At 47.5% G+C, this 18,058-nt stretch overlaps 1 protein-coding gene across 3 annotated transcripts in view; it reads left to right on the forward strand.

Annotated features, from left to right (window-relative positions):
* Positions 1–2,398: 2,398 nt before the first annotated feature.
* LOC144163130 (serine protease 33-like) overlaps positions 2,399–18,058 on the forward strand; it is a 29,977-nt gene continuing 14,317 nt past the window's right edge. For all 3 annotated transcript variants that reach the window (XM_077693944.1, XM_077693945.1, XM_077693946.1), the window contains exons 1-2: positions 2,399–2,648; positions 13,384–13,565. In XM_077693944.1, the coding sequence (XP_077550070.1) occupies positions 2,552–2,648; positions 13,384–13,565 (279 nt within the window). In that variant the 5' untranslated portion in view covers positions 2,399–2,551. The remainder of the gene's footprint in view (positions 2,649–13,383; positions 13,566–18,058) is intronic.

An 18,058-nucleotide genomic window follows, 5' to 3' on the forward strand; every position in this document is an offset into this window, starting at 1 on the left:
CGTTAAATCCTACAATCAATCAAATCAATTCGGGGGAACATTTCATTTTTAATTCTGTCATATATCTCACCGCACGTTGAGCCTTCCTTAAAACATTATTTAACGTACGGCTTCGTGATTGTATGCGGGAACGGGTAGCCTTTCAGCCCTGATTTTTTTTATTTCAAGCAAAACAATGTTTTCTGTGTGTTTTCCTAAATTTTTGGGTCCCCTAATCCCAAAAACAAAAAAAAAATGTAGCTGGAAGTACAAATATTACCAGATTTTTTAATGAGGCAATTGATTCGGACATTTGGCAATTAAAAATTTTATGTTGAGCAGAGACACCACGTTTACATATTTTCCAGAACCTTATGACTACACGAACCTAGAAACAGAAAATGAGGTTCGTAGTGTACGTATTTAGATATTTACACGCTTGGAAATAAAACTCAGACCGCCGTTTTTTTCAGCCTCAATGTCGAAATTTCGTCTTTACTGGAGCTTCTTTTTCTTTGTCAAGCCGAAGTTAAGGCATCCCGGACTAGGGACGCCTTCCATGGAGCGAGGCCCACAAATCAGCCTCTGCTGGAGAAATAAAAATATTCTCTCTCTCTCTCTCTCTCTCTCTCTCTCTCTCTCTCTCTCTCTCTCTCTCTCTCTCTCTCTCTCTCTCTCTCTCTCTCTCTCTCTCTCTCTCTCTCTCTCTCTCTCTCTCTCTCTCTCTCTCTCTCTCTCTCTCTCTCTCTCTTCTTTGTAGCGTCCGTCCAGCTCCAATCAAATGAAACAACAGTGACATCTATTACAACAGGCATCACTGAAGAACAATTCCTAAGAAAACTAGCAGTTTTGGTTTCGTTCTCTATGCGCTAGGGGAACTTTTAGGTGATGGCGTCAATTGACATCACCACGGCCAAAAGGGTAAACTAGAGCTGCTCTGATCCTACCCATAAAAATGGGCCGGTATAAGGAGCGGTCATAAAGAAATCGCCATAAAGAGGTTCCAGTGCCAAGCCGTTTTGTTCATTCTCACTATCAAGCCGTCTTGATTGTGGGAGTGAAAAAAAAAAAAGGCAGACAGCTTGGCTGCTCAAGCCGCAGATATCGTGTGAAAGCTGAAACCGTTTTCTAGGCTTGGCAGTACGCACACAGAGTTCAGAGTACGCGGAAAGATTTGCGCCTAGGCTTCATTTTCACTTAGGCCGTGATGAAAGGCTGCGGGTAAATGTAGACCGTCCGGAAGTCTTTGGCGCGTTCCTAAACCTCCCAATTTTTCGTAGACGAGTTTTCGTTTTTATTCTGTGAGGAAAACCTTCGATACAAATTAACCATTCATAAAGCTTCTCGGCAAGTTGTCTACGAGAGAGCGTCAGCTGTAATGCATGATACACAAATACAAAAATTGTTTTTAATTTCTCGATCGCATCCCCATGGACGTGGGGACCATATGGTTAAGAGGGTGCAGGTATGGGGAGGAGACCTAGTTTTTAGCGCTGCTTTTGCCAAAGTTGCAGCAACAGCGCCACAACTAACGCTTAGAAAGTTCCGTATACGTTGCATAACAAAATACAGCAAAAGAAAAGCGAATACGACAGAAAAATAATCCGTACAAATTAATCGTTTTAGCTAGAATGAACGCCTGAAAACAACTGTGTTGAACATTATAGAGATCGAACACATTTCTAAATCAGGGGCTGGGGCGATAAACCACGGATCGAGAAGTCATCCGGCAAATTTTGCTGCACTGTGAACGCATTTCAGCTGGGTTCCAAAGCAAGGAACTTCCGGGCCATCTTTACTAACGTGAAACCTGAGGACGGGTGAAGCATGCAGTGTATGTGTATATTCTTGGCGCCTTGGCGTTTTTGCCCCCGGAGATGTAACCGTTGCGGGGTAGAGGTATACAGCTTTGCTGTAAGTCTCGTGTCTTTGAAGCATGAAGCGTTCTAGCGCGAGGGGCTGGAAAACGAGAGTCCCGGTGTTTTAGTATCGTGACTACGTGATACTACGGCTGCATGAGACGACGTCGGCATGAGACGCGGACAGCCTAAAATACGGGTCAAAAATCTTTTTGTTTTCTTCAATGCAACTGTCGACTACGCGCGCCCTTGACATAATTGACACTACCACGAACTGGCCGTTAAATTTAACTGCACCATTAATGAGCGGCTGAGGCAATTTTAACAAACTCCAGTGAACACCCAAGTCAATCACACGCCGTTGCACCTCGGTTGATAAATACGCTGGTAAAACGACGCACGCCTCCTCCGTAAACACGTACGCACGTAACACATCTCCGGCGGCCCTGGCGATTTCTCTATCTCCGCACATACGCCGAACAGACGGCACACACCGAGGAGGAAAAAAGAAAAAAAGTGTCGCGTGACGTCGTGCCGATATTGTCGCGACGTCACTCTCCGGGGTGAGCCCGGCGATAAAGGAAGCCCCGCCGCACAGGTTGAGGCGCCCAGCAGACGATAATAAGAGCGCCGCGATACCTCGTCGTCTGCTGCGCGCCGTCGTCCGAGTGACAGGTGTTCAAGCCCGGCCAGGCGTTACGGTTGTACACAGCATGGAAACGCGGCGGTCTTCGTCGAACGATCTGTCACCGCGTCACCTCCTACTCGTCGTGGTGACCGCAGCTTGCTGGTGGACCACACCGGGCTCAGGTAACCAACGGGCGAAAGCGCCCTACCGTCGTGCATCTTTTTTAGAATGGCTCGTTCTACAGGTGCGAATTTCGCCTGCGAATTCCCTGCTTCGGCGCCACTCGTGTTGGGAAACGACCCGTTTTCCTATTTTCATTGCTGCGATAAATTTCCATAAGCCAAGTGGCGTTCACAGAAGAAGCTCGAGTGTTCCAAACAGTTGGCAATTTGCCACAGTAACGGGAATAGATCGTTTTGCAGCATGAGCGGCTCGCCATCTGCGAATTCGCAAGCGAAATTCGCCCCATGTAGAACGGGTTAGTTTGATTCATTGATTGATTGTAGGGTTCAACGCGCCGACGCAACGCAGGCCATGAGGCGCGCCGTAGTGGAGGGCTCCGGATAAATTTTGAACACCTGGGGATCTTTAACTTGCGCCGAAATCTCGTACACACGGGCGTTTTGGCTTTTAGCCACTATCAGAAAAGCGGCCGCCGCGGCCGGGAATCGAACCCGTGTCCTCGTGCTCAGCAGCGCAATGCCTCAGCCACTGAGCTACCTCGGCGGGTCAGAACGGGTTAGTTCAGAGAGAAGTAACGTGAACCGATGGAAAATTCCCACATAGATGACAGCGTTCATTGAGGTCGTAATAGGCAGCGTTTGTTTGTTTATTAATTAATTATACCTCAAAGGCCCCTGTACAGGGGTTTTACATGAGGGTTGGGCGTACACTAATAATACAGTGGTTGAAAGTCAGTGCAGAATTTCTTCGATAGTTTCGTGAAAACTGATGGGACTGGAGAGGACCACAGCGTCGGTGGGAAGATCAGTCCAGTCTTTCACTGTTTTGATTAAAAAAGAATGCTGATGGGCAAAGGTGAACGTCTTTTCTGGGTAAACAGCGAATGGTTGGTTGACACGGTCAGAGTGACGATGTACTTCTTTAATGACGTTTAAAGCTGTTCGAGAGAGATAGAACTTATAAAACAAGCAAAGCCGCCTCACTTTGCGCCTTGTTTTGAGTGGAGGAAGATTATTAGATTAGTGACGCTGGTGTGATAGTAGTAGACCGAGAAAATAAACCTTGCCACGCGGTTTTGTACAGATTCAAGTGTATTAGATAAGTTAGAAAGGTGAGGATCCCAGGTTGCACATATGTATTCCAGCTTCGGTCGTACAAGTGTTTGATAGGTTAGCAATTTGACAGATGCAGAACAAAAACGTAAATTTTGGTGCAAATACCCAAGAACGCGATTGGTATTATTGGTCGCGCTCGTAATGTGGGTTTTTTAAGTGAGAACCTGGGTTAAAGTTACACCTAGATACTTATAAGTTTTTGCAGGTGAAACGTTAGAATTACCAAATACATAGCGATGCGAAATGTAGGCTGGCCTGCGACGGAATGGCAATACTGAGGTTTCAGTGACATTTAGTGAAATTAACCATGTATCACACCAATTTTTAATAATGCTAAGGTCACGCTGGAGAATTATATTATCGTTGCTATTGTGGATGAGACGATATAGGACGCAATCATCAGCGAATAAATGTATGTTAGATTGGATATTAGTTGGCAAGTCGTTGATGTAAATTGGGAATAGCAAGGGTCCCAAAACTGTTCCTTGAGGCACTCCTGAGACAACGAGAGATAGGCTAGGAGAGTGCAAGTTGGCGAATACAAAGTGCTTACGGTTCGTTAAAAAATTTTGCAACCAAGCGAATACAGCGGGATCAAGGTTTAGACGAGGTAACTTTAGAAATAACCTGTTATCTGGGACTTTATCAAATGGCTTCTCAAAACCCAAAAATAAAGAGTCTACAGGTGCATTCATGTTCAGGCTAGTGCTTACGTGGCTAATAAATAAAGCTAACTGGATGTCGCATGATATTCCTTTAGGAAAGCCAAGTTTATTGGGGTGGAAAAAAATAAGGGACATTAAGAATTTTGTGATGTTGGAATAAATAACATGTTCCATTAATTTACATGACATACTAGTGAGCGAAATAGGACAGTTGCTGTTTTGCGACGATGGATTACCTTTTTTTGGTACTGGAATGATCTTGCCCACGTTGCAGTCCTGCGGCACCATTCCACGTGATAGCGACTGCTTGAAAATGAGCGAAAGCATCATACTGGATATGTGCTTAGTATAATTTGAGGATTTTTAATCAATCGATTCAATCAGTTTCAAGATACCGTTAGCCTCAAAGGTAATGCCGGGCATGACTGGGTGATCATAGAAAGGAAAGTTAGGTAATTCTGTACCGGCCTCCTTCGTGAACGCCGAGCAAAAGGTAGAATTTAATTTGCGGGCAACATCAAACACTAGAATGGGGCAATAATGTTCGTCACGCAAGCAGATGGGTTTTGAATGGTTCGTGTTTATTGCTTTCCAGAATTGTTTAGGGTTATTCTGTAGCATTCTCGGTAGGGACGTGGACAAGAAAGACCGTTTAGCTTTAGCCGAAAGCGAAAGGAAACGTTGCTCAGATTGGTGATGCCTATCCCAAGCACTTGCATTATTTTGTAGTTTAGCTGCTTTATATTGGCGCTTCTTTTTGTTCTAGGGGTTTGAGTGAGTTATTAAACCAAGGAAACGTTAGTCGTTCAGTTACAGATATGGTGGGGACGTGTATTTTTATTAGAGTCTCCATTGTATTTTTGAAGAATAACAAGTTACTCTCAACGGTGCGATCACAAACGTTTGGAACAAATTCGTCATAAAAAATTCACGCATCTCCACGAAGTGAATCATGACTAGTGGGCGAAGCACTGGGGATCGTTCTTGCCGTAAATCACCCGTGGCATTGCCCACTCGCGCATGTAAATGAGTGGCAACGCGTGTGTACAGTTATACAATTCCAATCCAATCCAATCCGATACAATTTCAATTTAGTCCAATCCAACCCGATACAATCCAATCCAATTCTCCGCGCGCATGCGCAACACTGTGTACACGGACGCCAAGGGCCAAGCCACGGACAAAGCGAGGTCCTAAGGGGCTTCGCCCCTAAAAGTTTCAAGGTCGCCATTCATACTACGGTAATCGTCTTTGTCGTATAGGGTTATCGTTTTTTTTTAATTCGGCTGGACTGGCTCATTACCGTCAACTCAAACGGGGATAATACAGTGGTCCGATAGTCCTGGGTGATATGTAATAGATGAAACGCTATCTGGGTTAGATGAAAGCACCAGGTCAAGGATGGTTGAAGTGTGGTCCGTTTGTCTTGTCGGATTTGTGACGAGCTGTGCTAAGCCAAAAGTGAGGCCCGTGTTTTCAAAGTCAGCTTCGGTGTTGTGCCTCCCTGTTGTCGCTGCAAGATTTGATTAATTGATTGCTGGAAGGTTAAAATCCCCGAACAAAAGATTAGAAGCCTGGCGACGGGAAGAAATTAAAGAACGAAGCGCTTCATGTAGATGAATGATAAAGGAATGGTCAGAGTCGGGCGGTGGGTAACAAACGCCTGTGACAACTGGCGGATAGGAAGAATTGCAGCGTACAAAGATCAGTTCAAGAGGGGAAGGGACGTTTATGACTGAGCACTGTAAGCTGCTGTGAGCCGCTATCAGTACGCCGTCACCACGTTTACCAGATCGATCGCACCGAAAAATGTCAAAGTTAGGAAATGTAGATTCAATTTCGAAGTCGCTTATTGCAGTATTAAGCCACGTTTTGGTTAGAGCAACGAGATCACATTCAATGGTATCAATGAGGGCATGAGACGAATCACATTTGGGTAGAACACTCCTCATATTAGTATAAAGACACGACAAGGTAGTATCATTCGAGAGTTTTTTGGTCTTGACTGATGACTATATATATGCAGCCCCGCTCACGCGACAAAACTCTCCTCAGCATACATCTGTGGCAAGATGCCGAAAATTTCACTGCCCCAAAAATTTTCCTTCGAGCATCCCTCGAGCGGCGTGGATGAAAGTCTTGAAGTTTCATGCTTTGCAAATGAAATAGCACGTGAACATTCGAATTTCTAAAGCTCGGGTAATCCCACCAACTTTACCGCAACTAAGGCTGCACAATGCGTGCAGGCTGTCGCCATCGGCCTTTGTGACGAGTCTCACTTGTTTTGGGACTGCAAAACGTCCTGCAGAGCACGACTACATGGCACATTAAGGGGCCGAACTGCATGCCCCCGTGCGAACACTCTTAACAAAAATGCCAGTAAAAAGATAGTAACAGGCTGTATTTGCTAACTCCTTACGAACTTTACTACCACGCAGAACGGTACGTAGGTGCTTCCACTAAGTATCGAACCTACATGCTATCGTTACTAGTCTAGACCGTGCACTTGTAACTGCTGCTTGTTTAATAATAACATTCACTGATAGCAGCAAAATTCAATGCAATATTAAACATAATAACTACAGCACTTTCTCCACTCTAAATCACGATTAAAAAGGTTTTGCAAATTCACATACTGACTTGTTTACGCTCACTTTAAAATGCATAATTCTATAATTATCGCTAAAATACTTGTTTTTTGCGACAAGCCCACTGACCCTATCAGAGGACTTTCCACTGCTGGCTATAAAAGCAAAAGCAGATGTAATTCTAAGGTAACTGAGTTCTACTCGCTCTCCTCGTGCATTTCTTGCTCAATTTATTTGTTGTGTAAGTGAGATATGTGCTTGTGGAATGTGTCTATGTCGTGCTGCGTGCCCAGCTGATCCACATTGTCACGCGTAGTTATTTAGTAGGTACACTTCGCCGACTCGACGACCTCCCCTTTACAGCGCAGACAATTTTGTGCCATAGAGGTTGTCCGTCACAGGCCGAAAAGGCTATAAAAGCCCTACTGCTCTTTTTGAAGGACACGGGCCTGTCTGAACGATTGTAAGGACATTACTATAGTGCAGTGCCCTTAGTTCACCCATTTTATCAGTGGACCGTATTAGTTTTGTGCATTTTCTGGTTGTGTGCGTTGTTTGTACCGCCTTTCTAGTTGCCTGGTCACGCCTTGTGTTTTTTCTAGTTTTCTTTCTCTCATTTTCTCCTTTAATATGTACCGCTGTCCTTTCTTTCCCTTTCATTTCCCGTATCCCCTCCCCCTGAGTAGGGTAGCCAACCGGACTGTATTCTGGTTAACCTCCCTGCCTTTCCTGTACTATTCCTTCCTTCCTTCCTATGCATGGCAAGTTAGCAAAACCACCAAGTACCTAGTGGATACTGTGAAACGTAACTGGTTAGTATTCTGATAGCAAACGTCAAAACCTTTTTTTAAAGAGTGAAAGGCCTGTCGCTATGAGCATTGCGGGGCTCCCGGTGTCTTGTTGGATCTCGCTGCGAGGTGATGTAATGTCTTTTATACTTCGCAGCATGTAATTGTTTTTATTCTTGAAGTCCCACCCCAATTGAGTCAATCTGTACGTTTGATTACATTCGATACCTAAATAATGGGATGAGATGGGGCTGTGCTGCTGACAGTATCGGCTGAATTGCCATCATGCAAACTAGGCGCTTAATTAACTTCTTTTGATTACAAATTCCTTGACCATGATGCTGGTATCAGAACGATTAAGAAATGAAATAGCGTTCAGCAATCTACGCTGTTGCCATTTGACCTGAAATCGTCAGCAAGAACCTAAATATAAATGTTAGGGGTCATCCCACTATCAGAATGGTCGGCCATTTTTTTAACGCCTGATAACATTGTAGTATTGTTTTCGAACAAAAAGGAAGTGATAGGCCGGTTATTCGAACTTCTTGTCTCTGGCAATATCGCGCGCTGATAAACTCGCTGTGCGTGGGCGTTACATCACGAGGTTCGGTATTGCAACTGAAGATTTTAACGATGTATGCGATAGGCAATTTCGATTATTAATTCATTTCTTTAGTGGACCGTTAGGTGAGCATGCTGGTAGCTGATATACAATGAATTAAATAATCGTTATAATACAGAGGCTTAATGTTCTAAGAAAAATAAGGTTTATTAAAAATCAAATACATGTCGTGAATTTATTTACGAGCTATTTTACGAGAGCGACAGCTGTACGCGTCGCCCAGCGTCGTGTCAGTCGACGTAGCTGCACCTTTATTGTTTGTCACGCGCCCACTGAGACGCACATTTAAGCTGCCTTTTATTGCAAAGGTATGACACGTCTACATATATATATATATATATATATATATATATATATATATATATATATATATATATATATAGCGAATCAGAATAGGAAATGATGGGCTCGTTGAATTAAGACAGAAATAAGGGTTGGCAGTCAAGAAAACCTCGGAAAGCTAAGGGGAGAATATGGTACGTTATTGAAACAGATAAAGAATTTGGAAATACAGTAAGAAAGTGGAGAAAAAATGCCCGGCGGGTGGGATCCGAACCCACGACCTCCAGAATACGCGTCTGGGGCGATGACCACTACGCTACCGGCGGGGTTATTTTCCCCTCCACTTCTGGGGTATTTATGTTAAGGTATTTTCGTTTCCTGCGCTTGTGTATGGTAGCCAGCGCCACCGCCGGTAGTGTAGTGGTCATCGCACCAGATGCGTATTCTGGAGGTCGTGGGCTCGGATCCCACCCGGCTGGCATTTTGTCTCCACTTTCCTTCTGTCTTTCCAAATTTTGTATCTGTTTCAATAACCTACCACATTCTCCCCTTTGCTTTCCATATATCATAATGAACTTGCCACCGATTCTCAAGATGCCATGTTTAATCTGTCCGAACGAGCCTCGCGCTTCTTCCTTCGCTTCCAGTCGGCCGCCGACCTCGTTGCTCTGATGGTGGATTGGCCGCTGACTGCGCTTGCAGCTTTTCTTTCGCAAAGCTTCGTGCCTTTACACTCGGCCACACTGCGATGGCGAGCACCAACGAGCTCTTGGCGTGGGTCCTTGACTTTGACTCTAAGGTTGGCATTAAGGTCGGCATAGCAACGGCGGAAGAGACTGTTGTACATTTGGGCTTGGTTGAAATGTCTCACGTTCCGCTTTGTGTCTTCCTTTCCAGCTTGCTCCAGGGATATGCTTTCCGTTGTCATGTTCTGTGGGCTTGCCCCGCGGCTATTGTCTTGTTCTGTTTTTTCCTTGGTGAGTGATTCTGCATTTGCTTCAGCGTTCTTGCCTCCTGCAAGTTCCTCGTCGTCGGTTTCAGCAACTGTCGCTGAAACGAGCTGGTTTTTGACAGGTGCATCCTTCTGTGCTTCATTTTCTTCATCCAGTTGGATCTATCGCTGCTTCGTAGGTTTCTCTGGAATGTCTTTTTGTTCAGCTTCATCGGGTTGAGCCATTTCGGTCGTCTTGTCGCGTTCTTGTGGGGACAACAAGCGCTCAGTGAGGTTGTTGGAGTAGCACGTCGTTGTGGATGCAAGGTGATCTTCCGCCGTCACCAGGGTGGTGTTGAAGTGCTCCAGGGAACTTCCGGGCGTATGCATGTTGTCCTCGTGCGAGAGTGGGAGCGTCGAGATGCCCGCGAAGTGGTAGGATCCGCCCTGGCATACTGGAGTCGGGGCGATGGACGTGAGTATCGACGCAATGGGCTGGGGTTGAGCGACGGTAGTGATTGGCTCTCTGGGATCGCACACTTCTCCGACCCGACGCAAGTCGAAGGTGGCCCACGGAGAAGACCCGCCTGCTGATGCACGCAGGAAACAATCGGCGGGTCACTGGCTTGGTAGGGAGACTTGGGATGAAGAGACGTAGCGGTGGTCCCGTCCTCAGCCTTTTGTGACGTATTGCTCGCCTCCGGTTCGAAGCTAGCAGACCATTGCAGGGACTGCGCCGACGTTTGCACGTAAGGCTGCGGTGACCACCGGGCGGTGCTCTGCTGCAATTCTGCTGCCAGGCGGATGACCGCTTGAGGGCTCTCTTCCGGCGGCTGCGTGGTCAGGACTGCAGCATGAACGGGGTCGGACAGGCCAGCTATGATATACTGTCTCGCAAAAGGAGACACCCAGGTGAAGTCACAGTCTGCGAGCAGGCGCAGCTTTTCGTAGATGTAGGTCATCACGTTTTCGCCAGGGCCTTGGCGACGGGCACGCATTTTCATGAAGCGAGCGTCATAGCTGGCAGTCCAGATGTCGAATTCAGCGATTAACGCTCGACTCCAGCTTTCCCAGGAGGCATGGGAGTGACCTTCATACAGGTGCCATGCTCGAGCATCATCGCGCAGGCGTTCGTTTGCAAATAGCAACTTGGTGTGGTGAGGCCAGGCGTGGTGGGTAGCAAGGGCATCGATTAGCTTTATCCAGCACACAGCATCGTCCTGGTAAACTCGGAAAACCGGGACGACCGTGTCGGTGGGCAACGGAAACAGGCTAGGAAGGATGTCCCGACGCTGCGGCTGGATCCCTGCGGCTGGATCGCCGCGAGGGAGAGCAGGTCCGGAGGCTGGGTCGCCTCGGGGCTTGAAGGGGTGTCGGCTGCGATATATATATATATATATACACCCACACAAAGGTATATACAAAAACATTGGCCGCGTAGTTGCCTGCTTGACTGCAAATGTCGTCCAGTCTTCTGCCGCCTGTGCATCGCAAATGCCCCACTTCTCGTTTCCTCCCACCTCTCATGCTCTCTCCCTTTCTTTTCAATTTTTCCGCGTTCCACTATTGGCACCATCTTCAAGAACCTTTTATCACTGTTGAACTCGGAACATTGCCACGAGGCCCAGGATCGCGCGAGCTCTTTTTTGTAGTTTTGGGTCAAAATATTGTTTGCAATGCATATTTTTATTTGCCGTCGCAAATATCAAGCACACATTTATTTTCTATTAAAATAACACTTATAATACCAATTGGGCATTGATGTTTGCCTCAAGTATTCCTAGTGTTTTATTTTTGCTCAACGATGTTGACAAGTATGTTTCCAGATAGTGACTTGGAAATGTTTTGCCTATATAAACCTCTCGTTCCAGTATTCCTTTAAATTTTGGCCGGAAGGCTGAATCTGGGGACAGACAGACAGACCCTTTCGAGTTTAAGTAGCTCTCGAAAGACTATCGTCTTAAAAAAAAAACTCGCCTATGCCAGGACATACGTAGTGTGAGATAAGGTTCAGCTGGTTATTCTTAGGCTTCCTGGTTGTCTAGGATTAGCTGATTATCATGCTTACTGCTGCTAAAACGATTTCCAATCCAATCCAATCCAATCTAATCCACTACAGTCCAGTCGCGGCGGCGGTGGCGGCTCCGGCGCGCCAGCTGTGCGCCGTGAGACGTCACTGCTCCTCGCGCATGCGCAGCACGGCTCTCCAGGAGCCACGCGAAACTGCTCAACCTCGACCAGTGTAGCTCACGCTACAAAAAGCTGCTACAAAAAGCTACAAAAAGCTACAAAAAGCTATGCATCTCATGTGAGCTGTAGATACGACTGTTGTGGACCCATTGAACGCCGCTGAGTGCCCGTTTGAACGCTGCAGGGCGCATGCGCCATATAGAGCTCCTTGATAGCTGCCGACTACTGCGCCTCTGCGCGAGAAGAGCAGAGGCTCGGCGCGCCGTGCGCTGAAATCAAACCGGTTTACCCACAGGCACTCTCCGCCCTCCCCCGTCGCTCTGCGCGTGCGCGAGCGCTCCTCCTCTTTGTGTTTCGCTTCCTAAGGCACGCGCTATGGAACCGGTGGCAGCCAATGGGAATTTAGGATCCTGCTATAGACCCCGACCACGGCTTTTCGCGCGAAAAGCCATGTGATGCTCTCCTGTTACTAGATTGAGAACTTCGGGGAAAACCGTTATCTAATCCGCTGCAGCTGTTATGTGAATAACTCATGTAGAAGGTGCTATGAAGGAAGTGTTAGGTTATGAACAAAAAAAAAATGTCGCAGCTTGCACTAGTGGTGCAAGGCTGGAGAAACAGCAGAGCTGGCGGCCCCTCGCCCTTCGTCGGAGACCCGGCTGTTGCACCTCACAAGGATTTCCGAACTGGCCACTGAAGGTTCCCCGTGACTGGCAGGCCCGGATCGTTTTTGTCCGCAGCATTTCACATCGCTCCCAAAGTGGACCGCGTTAGCACATGCTAGAATCCGCGGCAACCGGCTTCGCGAACTCGCCGCCTGTGCTCTCCACTTCAGGCGTGAACGCACGTGAACTGGCGAGGAGAACAGCACGCGAGAGATAGCGCCACGAACGCTGGGCAGAGTGTTCTCGAAGGTCGAGCTGGCCGATGCCGGGCGCTCCTCGCGCGGCGCTCGCTCACGTGCGCTCGGTATATTTCTTGGTATTTTTTGCGAGCTCCTCACGGGGCGCAAGCCCACGCGCAAGCCTGGGCAACGCCGGGCGCTCCTCACGAGGCTCACGCTCACGTGCGCTAGGCTGGGCTGAGTTTTCTGGTAACGCTCGACGGCGGACCTACAAGCTTCACTGCAGTAATGATTCACTGCAGTAATGATTGTTATCTGTGTTTGTGCTTTGTTTTTTGTTGATTCTCTGCTTTTGAAGAATCACTGCAGCTATCACTGTTATATACGTTTGCAATTCATTTGCTTTTCATTGTTTCTTTTCCACTTAACACTGATGTTCATGTTTTGCACCCACCCTGCTAAGATCTTGTAAAAGATCGCAGTATCAATAAAGAAAGAAAGAGCTCTGCTGTTTAAAAAAAAAGAAGGCATATAACGCGGCTTTTATCCCCTGTATAGCTACCGCATTAAAAAACGAAAGTGTGTGTGCAGTGGTGATAGATCTGCAAGCAACGTTTGTTTCTCCCGCGCACAGCTCTGAAAGACTAAAATGCGTGTAGAATGATAATGGTACTGCATACCATGCATTCTTATTTTCCCCCGCGTGCAGCTCGGCTGGATACAGTGCCATCGTTCGACGCCAGCGCGGCTTGCAATGGGGGCGTGTACATTGGCACCAGACAGGGCTACCTGCACGGTCCCTCGTACGCCGACGCCGAGGCCAAGCTTATGACCGATGGCGCGGGAGTCCACCGCTGTTCGTGGACCCTGGACACCAACAGCTCATCCAAGGTACTATCGATGTTGCGTGCGCTTATATCGAATTCGGATTATCGCAATATATCACCCATATCAAGACGACTAAGAATGTTTGAATTATTTAGTTTTTTGCGGGGCTGAGGTAAGCACTGCAGCAAGATGATTTTTGATTCCTGCTAACTTCGCTGGAACATGTTTCGACTCAGGTTTGTATGTGAACATGTGATTCCGAAAAAAAAATTGTGTGAGCAACAGTGGCGCCCCTACGGGAAGGGGGGAGAGGTTTGGGGTGTTTTTGTTCTGCCGACGCACGGCCGGGTTCCAGCGGCGTCGTCCGCCGCTCTAGCCCGGCCGTGGGCGACGCTGCTGCTGCGTTCGCGACGCCGCCCCCACGAATTCCAGGTAACGGCTGGCAGAATCTGTGCTTTCACTCTTTGTGGAGTCACGTGTGTGAATTCAAGTGACGTCGCATGGGCAATTGTTGTGGGTGTAGTTTAAAGCTTTGCTTTCCAATCACCTTCAAAGCGTGAACTGGAGCAAATTTTTTCTTAGTTCCTGAATGGCGTAATATGGGTACAGTTTTCGCGTTAAAACAAATAAAATGTTTATGAATAAACTATATTGCCTTGGGTCAAAGTACTGATGTTACGGCACGCGTTAGGTGGGAGGAAGAGGAGGAGGAGAAAATACTTTTATTGCGATATCTGAATGGTCCAGAGGGCTGCCCAGGGGAGTGGTTCCTTCTTCGCTGAAGCCCATATGCAGTCCGCGCCTCCTGTGCTGTGTCCACAAGCTGAAGCTGGGTAGGCAGAGAGGGGCTGGACAGCAACGTCTCCCATTGCCCTTGCTGGGTAGTTGACACTAAGAGAGGAGGGTGCTCAGGGCTATAGTCGCACACCCCGATTAGGTGACGGAGTGTTCCTACTTCTAAGCAAAATTTACATTCAGCGTCGTAGCGATTCGGGTGCATTAAGTGAAGGCGCGTCGGGTGTGGAAAGTAGCCGAATTGCATGAGCCGTAGGGTAGTTTGTTGTTCTCTGGAAAGGTCAGGGTGGGGCGGGGGTAGGGTCTGTCTCTGCAGGCGATAATGTTGGGTTATCTCCATGAACGTGACGAGCGAGTGACTGTCCTCGTGCCGCTCCATAGCCTGGGGGGTAAAAGGCGGCGGCTTGTTGGCGGGCGTATTCGTTGCTCTCCATGGAAGCGTGAGCGGGTGTCCAGATGAGCTGAATGAAATTTGTTAAGGAGAGGTTTTTTAACAACCGCAGTGCAGCTCTGGGGACACCCACCCCGACTGGTAATTTCGCTAGGCTTGTTGGGAATCGCTGACTACCTTCCGAACCCCTGGTTGAGTGGGAGCCAAGGCAGTGGCTGCCTCTTCTGCTGCCGTCATGTTTTTGGAGGCGTACTCAGTCCGGATGCCCTGGATCTTACTGGCTGTCAGTACCCTCTTCCCCAGTCTTCACGGGTCAGAGAGATGGAAACTGGTCAGCAGCTCCACCTACTGCTCGTAGGTAGAGTTAGGGTTAGGAGTGAGGGTTAGGATTGCTGCCCTTTCATGCCAGGTGGTACGACGGGGTGCCTGGTTTGAGTGAAAAAATTGCGGTTGATTCCTCTGTCATAGGCATCGGTAAAACACGAAAGTGAAATGTGCAGCGAAATCTGCAGCTGAGCATGATTTGAGGGTCGGCGGCTGTCTAGTGGGTGCTCTTGGCGGGCGACGTTCTGCTGGCGGGTCACTTCGGCAAATGTGGGCTGGCGTAATTTTCGTGACGCATATGACGTCAGTGAAGCCTTAGTATCACCATCATCACCACCATCACCACCAGCCTACCTACGCCCACTGCAGGGCAAAGGCCTCTCCCATTATTCTCCAATTACCTCGGTCCTGTGCCAACTGTGACCTATTTATCCCCGCAAGCTTCTTGATCTCATCTGCCCATCTAACTTTCTGCCGCCCCCTGCAACGCTTGCCTTCTCTAGGGATCCACTCTGTTACCCTTAATGACCAGCGGTTATCTTGCCTTCGCATTACATGCCCTGCCCACGTCCATTTCTTCTTCTTAATTTCTACTAATATGTCTTTAACACCAGTTTGCTCCCTGACCCACTCCGCTCTCTTCTTGTCCCTTAATGTTACACCTATCATTTTTCGCTCCATTGCCCGCTGGGCCGTTCTCAATTTAAGTTGAACCCTCTTAGTGAGCCTCCAAGTTTCTGCCCCGTAGGTGAGTACCGGTAAGATGCAGCTGTCATAAACTTTCTTCTTCAGCGACAATGGTAGGCTGCTATTCATTATCTGAGAATGTCTGCCATATGCACCCCACCCCATTCTGATCCTTCTAATTATCTCTGCCTCATGGTTGGGATCTGGGGTCACAACTTGGCCTAAGTAGATATATTCGCTTACCACTTCCACTGCCTCGCCACCTATCTCAAACCGCTGTGCTGTCCCGAGGTTATTGATCATTACTTTAGTTTTCTGCATATTGATTTTCAGGCCCACGGTTCTACTCTGTTCGTCAAGTGCGGAAAGCATGCTTTGCAATTCGTCCCCCGAGTTACTTAGCAAGGCAACGTCATCAGCAAATCTTAGGTTACTGAGGTATTCTCCATTAACCCTTACTCCCACCTGTTCCCAATCCAACGTTCTGAATGCTTCTTGTAAACATGCTGTGAATAACATCGGAGAGATTGTGTCTCCTTGTCTGACACCCTTCCTTATAGGTATTTTACTGCTCTCACTATGGAGGATGATGGTAGCTGTAGACCCATTGTAGATATCCTCTAGTATTCTTACATAATGCTCATCTACCCCCTGTTTCCGTAATGCCTGAATGACTGCTCAGGTTTCGACCGAATCAAATGCTTTCTCATAATCTATGAGGGCTATATATAGGGGTTCAGTATACTCAGCGCACTTATCTATCACCTGATTGATCGTGTGGATATGGTCCATTGTTGAATAACCTTTACGGAACCCTGCTTGTTCTGTAGGTTGACTGAAATCTAAGGTTGCAGAAATTCGGTTAGCGATTACCTTGGTAAATACCTTGTAGACGACTGACAGTAAGCTGATCGGCCTGTAATTTTTCAAGTCCTTCATGTCGCCTTTCTTATGGATTAGGATGATGTTCGCGTTCTTCCAAGATTCCGGTACCATTGAGGTCATTAGGCATTGCGTATACAGGTTTGCCAGTTTTCCAAGTACCATTTCTCCGCCATCCTTCAAGAGGTCTGCTGTTATCTGATCCTCACCAGGTGCTTTGCCCCCTTTCATTTCTTTCAAAGCGTTCCTTACTTCTTCGGTCGTTACTGGTGGGATGTCTATCTCCTCTGAACTACTGTCTCGTTCGGCATTATCCTGTATGTCCCTGCTACTGTACAGATCCCTATAGAGCTCCTCGGCCACTGTGACTATTTTATCCCTTTTTGTGATGACATTGCCTTGCTTATCCTTAAGTGCATACATCTGATTTTTCCCCACGCCAAGACGTCTCTTCACTGCTTTCAGGCTACCCCGTTCTTTACAGCGTATTCTATCCTCTCCATATTATACTTCCGTATGTCAGCTGTCTTACGCTTATTGATTAACTTCGAGAGCTCCGCTAGTTCTATTCTGTCAGCTGCGGTAGAGATTCTCATGGTTTGCCGTTTCCTGATTAGATCTTTCGTCTCCTGTGAAGGTTTACCAGTATCCTGTTTAGCCATATTGCCCCCGGCTTCTACTGCATACTCCGTGATAATGCGTGTAAGGTTGTCGCTGGCTTCCTGTGTCGTAAGCTCGGCTTCCTCGTTAAGAGCGGAATATCGGTTCTGCAGCGCGATCCTGAATTCTTCTACTTTACGTCTTACTGTTAGCTCATTTGTCGGCTTCTTTCGTACTAGCTTGTTGCGGTCCCTCCTCAAATCTAGCCTAATTCGAGATCTTACCATACGGTGGTCACTACACCTTACCCTTCCGAGCACCTCCACATCCTGCACGACGCCAGGGTTATCGCATAATATGAAGTCTATTTCATTTTTGTGCTCCCCATTCGGGCTCCTCCAGGTCCACTTCCGACTCTCCCGTTTATAGAAGAAGGTATTCATTATGCGTAGGTTATTCCGTTCTGCTAACTCAACTAGTAGGTCCCCCCTGCTATTTCTACCGCCCAGACCATAGTTCCCAACTGCCTTGTCTCCAGCCTGATTCTTGCCTACTTTAGCATTGAAGTCCCCCATAACTACGGTATACTGTGTTTTTACTTTAGCGATTGCCGATTCCACATCTTCATAGAGGCGTTCCACTGCTTGGTCGTCGTGGCTGGATGTGGGCGCGTAGCCCTGCACCACCTTGAGCTTGTACTTCTTATTGAGCCTAATTACAAGACCTGCTGCCCTTTCGTTAATGCTACAGTATTCGTCTATGTTGCCAGATATGCTTTTATTGACTAGAAATCCCACTCCCAGATCTCTTCTGTCCTCTAGACCACGGTAACATAGGACGTGTCCATTTTTCAGCACCGTAGGGGCTTCGCCTGGCC

This window comes from Haemaphysalis longicornis, unplaced genomic scaffold (assembly GCF_048455015.1).
Source record: "Haemaphysalis longicornis isolate Haplotype H1 unplaced genomic scaffold, Haemaphysalis longicornis Haplotype H1 scaffold_12, whole genome shotgun sequence".
NCBI lineage: Eukaryota > Metazoa > Arthropoda > Arachnida > Ixodida > Ixodidae > Haemaphysalis > Haemaphysalis longicornis.